The sequence below is a fragment of the Aptenodytes forsteri genome, unplaced genomic scaffold (genome assembly GCF_000699145.1).
Source record: "Aptenodytes forsteri isolate BGI_AS27 unplaced genomic scaffold, ASM69914v1 Scaffold108, whole genome shotgun sequence".
NCBI classification, from domain to species: Eukaryota; Metazoa; Chordata; class Aves; order Sphenisciformes; family Spheniscidae; genus Aptenodytes; species Aptenodytes forsteri.
In genome coordinates, this window is record NW_008794448.1 from 4,368,092 (window position 1) to 4,371,490 (window position 3,399).

Consider the following 3,399-nt stretch of genomic DNA (forward strand, 5'->3'; position numbering starts at 1 on the left):
GGCGAGGTGTCGGGGTGCCGGAGGGGAGGGAGTCACCGCCTCCGGGGTCGCTCCGTGGCTCTGCAGCCACCGCGGCGCCGTGGCGGGGAACGAGCCCTGCGCTGCTCCCGCTCCTGAAGCAGCGTGAGGGGGGCACAGCCGAGAGCTAGCGCTCTCCCACCAAAAACAACAACAAAAACCCCCTCTTGGTGTTTTTTTTTAAGGTGGCTCAGTTGGCGCTGTTGAGGTTGGTACCTGGCTCTGCTCGGAGTCTGCCATGACTTCCGATTTTTCACTCCACTCCACAGGCACCCATCTGTGCTTTCTGGAGAGGGACCCTGGCCCTACACCAGTACGGTGACAGAAACACCCCGTTTATATTCTTAACCATTTGTCAAACCCAACATTTGCAAAAGTTGTTACACTTGGGTTTCACCAGTGTAAGCTTTGAACCCAAATCGAGATGGGATCCCGAGTCACCGAGTCATTCTGTGTCTTACTGACAAGGTCAGACATGGGCTCCTCCGGGTTTTTCGCCTATCTTTTTTCTACTGCATAGGTGCTCCAAGTGAAAGAGATTGCTGCGTCATTGGGAACGACTTCCACCCTTGGAAATTTTCATAAGCAAATTCACTGGTCATGAGAAAATTTCTGTTGGGGGGATTCTCTTTTCTGAATTCTGCCTTCAGAGTTGAAGTTCTGCCTTCATAAAGGGAAAATAGATGGCGCTCAACCATTTTTTAGTTTAAAAATAAACAAACAATAATCTTCTTGTAGTTTTGTAGCTGATGCCCAGCCATGTCTGGATTGCTTTTCCATCGTACCAACTACCTAACAGAGCAAACTGGAAGACACATCGGGTCCGGTTTCTGCTGGCTACAAGTTAGTTTGGTGGGATTGCGATGTTCTGTTTTAATACTGCTACCTTAGCTGCTGCTACAAAGTTGAAGAAATAATGCCTTCTGGAATTAAACACTGGTTTTGACTAGACAACAAATCTTAAAGATGATCTTTTGTCTTCTTAATCCCACAGTGTGACATTGGTTAAACCTCAAAGTGCGAAAGCTAAGGTTCCTCTCCACGAATTGGGTTCTCTGGAGCCATCTTCTCTGAAGTGGTGCAAACCATCATGGGGAGGCAGTAATGCCTGGGGTGCATAAGTGTAGGAGCCAAAATTGTGTCTAGTCCTTACATAAGCTTGTAAATTCATCTTTAAATAGGTTCAACATGTAAAGTTTATGTACAGTGTGATCCTCTGTGAACATCTGTATTCAGTCACGTAGATGATACCACTGAGGAATATTTCAAAGAGCGCACACAGAACTGCCTGATTACATTTTGCTGTAGATGCCAAGAGCACCAGGCTGCATTACCCTATATGGAAACTGGTTTCATTTTTACTAAATCGCCTGTGATAAAGAAACACGAGCATTGATGCAACAACCTTTTACAAAAAAGCTCTGTCAATGGATGTGGTAATGAAGAACACACAAATGCCTCATACCTGAAGCAGGAAACTATTTCCATAGTATATTTCACATAAATCAACTCTACAAACTCCTACTGGTGTAAAGGTGTTAACACCTGGTATCGAAAATAATGTACACCCCCAGGAAAGAGTTATTTGCTCAGTTAACCTCATTTTGATGGGAAGATGAGTTGCTGCTGCTCAACATAAAGCGATCTGCCATTCAACTTGCGAGAAAGGTCAACCGAACAATTTATATTCAAAGGCTGTTGGTGTTTTGACGTTTTCCATAATGAACTCCGGAAAAACAAAGGCTGCTCCATCTGACAGTCCTGAGGTAACAGAAAGACCTGGCAATATTTGTGACGGATTGATCATGTTTAGCTCAGAAACAAATAAACAAAACCAAATCTAGAATAATTTTTACAAGATTATTGCTGTTATTATCGTTATGATGATGATTATTCACTTTGTTGTGGTAACAGGCAGAGACCCACTCAAGATTAGTATCTCATATTGCTGAATGTTACATGAGCACAAGGCAAGACAAAATATCATCAGTAAGAAATACAGTCTTGCTCCGTTCTTCCCAAGAATGGTCTCACCCAGCCCCCAGTATACATGATATTGGCTCTAAGTAATGCTGTGTTAATGCTCAACTCATACGAATCAGTTGGAATAATGAGGGGTACTGATGCAGGATGCTCCTTCCATCTCCGGATACCTCAGCTTTAGTGCTAGCAGCGCTTACATGAGGGTAAGACCCTGTATTTATCGGGTTCATAGCTGACCTTGATTCTTTAATATGATTTCTTCCCTAAATTGGTCAACAGAATGTTAACCATGCACTGATTTGAATTAGCATCTACTTCAGCAGTAATGCATGTCAGTTTTATCTTTCCCCTTTTCAATCTGAAATAAAAAATATTGTCATGCAAGCTTATAGTATTCTGTTCTGAAACAGACAAAAATAGGACAATTACATGTATTCACCATGTATTAATTCAATTTCCCCTTTCTCCATTAGTCCTGACTGAGCTTCAATAGCAAATTACTTAATAAAATAAGCAACTGGCAAATAATTGCAATGCACAAACCTACTGATTAGTCTTCTCATTAGTTAGTCTATTTTGGTAAAGTGGGTTGACTGATTCAGAGCATGAATCAGTTCTGCCATACAAATTCCAGTCATAGTAGAATATCTATACAGTCACATATGCCTCTGAGCTAAATATTTTCTTTCTTACAGCTTTATAATCCTCAGTGACTCTAGAGGAAGAGAAAAGAATGTATTCCTTTGAATTCAGTGGGACTGAGTAAGAATCGCAGGACTAGAGGCCTGATTTAAAGCAGATGAAACATCACCAAATAATTACATAGCAAACAAAACCAAATTCCATTATATTTTAAAACCAGTAAGAAGAAATGGCTTTAATTATAAGACTAAACATTTACTTTTACTTTATTTTTGCGATGATATTATATAGTCAATATACTCATTTAAGGACAGAGTCAGACCATTAAGGTCTGATTCTGCGAACAGTTACACCAACAGCAACAGGCAACTTCCATTTGGCTTTAACTGAATAAGGTTATTAATCTGCCTATAAACATTATAACACGCTCATTTCTAGAGCTGCTGCAGCCCTTGGCATCCATGGCTGTCCATCAGTGCTCCCTCGGTTGAGACAGTAACCATGTACGTGTTTCTAATCCCGAAAGTGAAACATTCAGATCCCTGGAGCAGCTGCCTTCTGGAGGTGCGTAGAATCCAGTACAGTTTGGTCTGTCCTAGCTTTAGCAAAGCCTTAGTTATGAATCTTTCTTTTTTACACATTGAATATTGACAATAATATATGGGTTTATTTCATGCTTAAATACTGCTAGAATTCTTTTTATTCCCAATACAGTTGCTTTTTGTGCTATCACAAAACACAAAGCCTGAATTCCTG

General features: G+C 41.0%; 1 protein-coding gene across 1 annotated transcript in view; it reads right to left on the reverse strand.

Moving 5' to 3' along the window:
• Window positions 1–258, reverse strand: part of HEATR5A (HEAT repeat containing 5A) — a 70,650-nt gene extending 70,392 nt beyond the window's left edge. Inside the window, exon 1 of the mRNA XM_019474884.1 lies at window positions 235–258. Within this exon, the coding sequence (XP_019330429.1) occupies window positions 235–258 (24 nt within the window). The remainder of the gene's footprint in view (window positions 1–234) is intronic.
• Window positions 259–3,399: the final 3,141 nt, after the last annotated feature.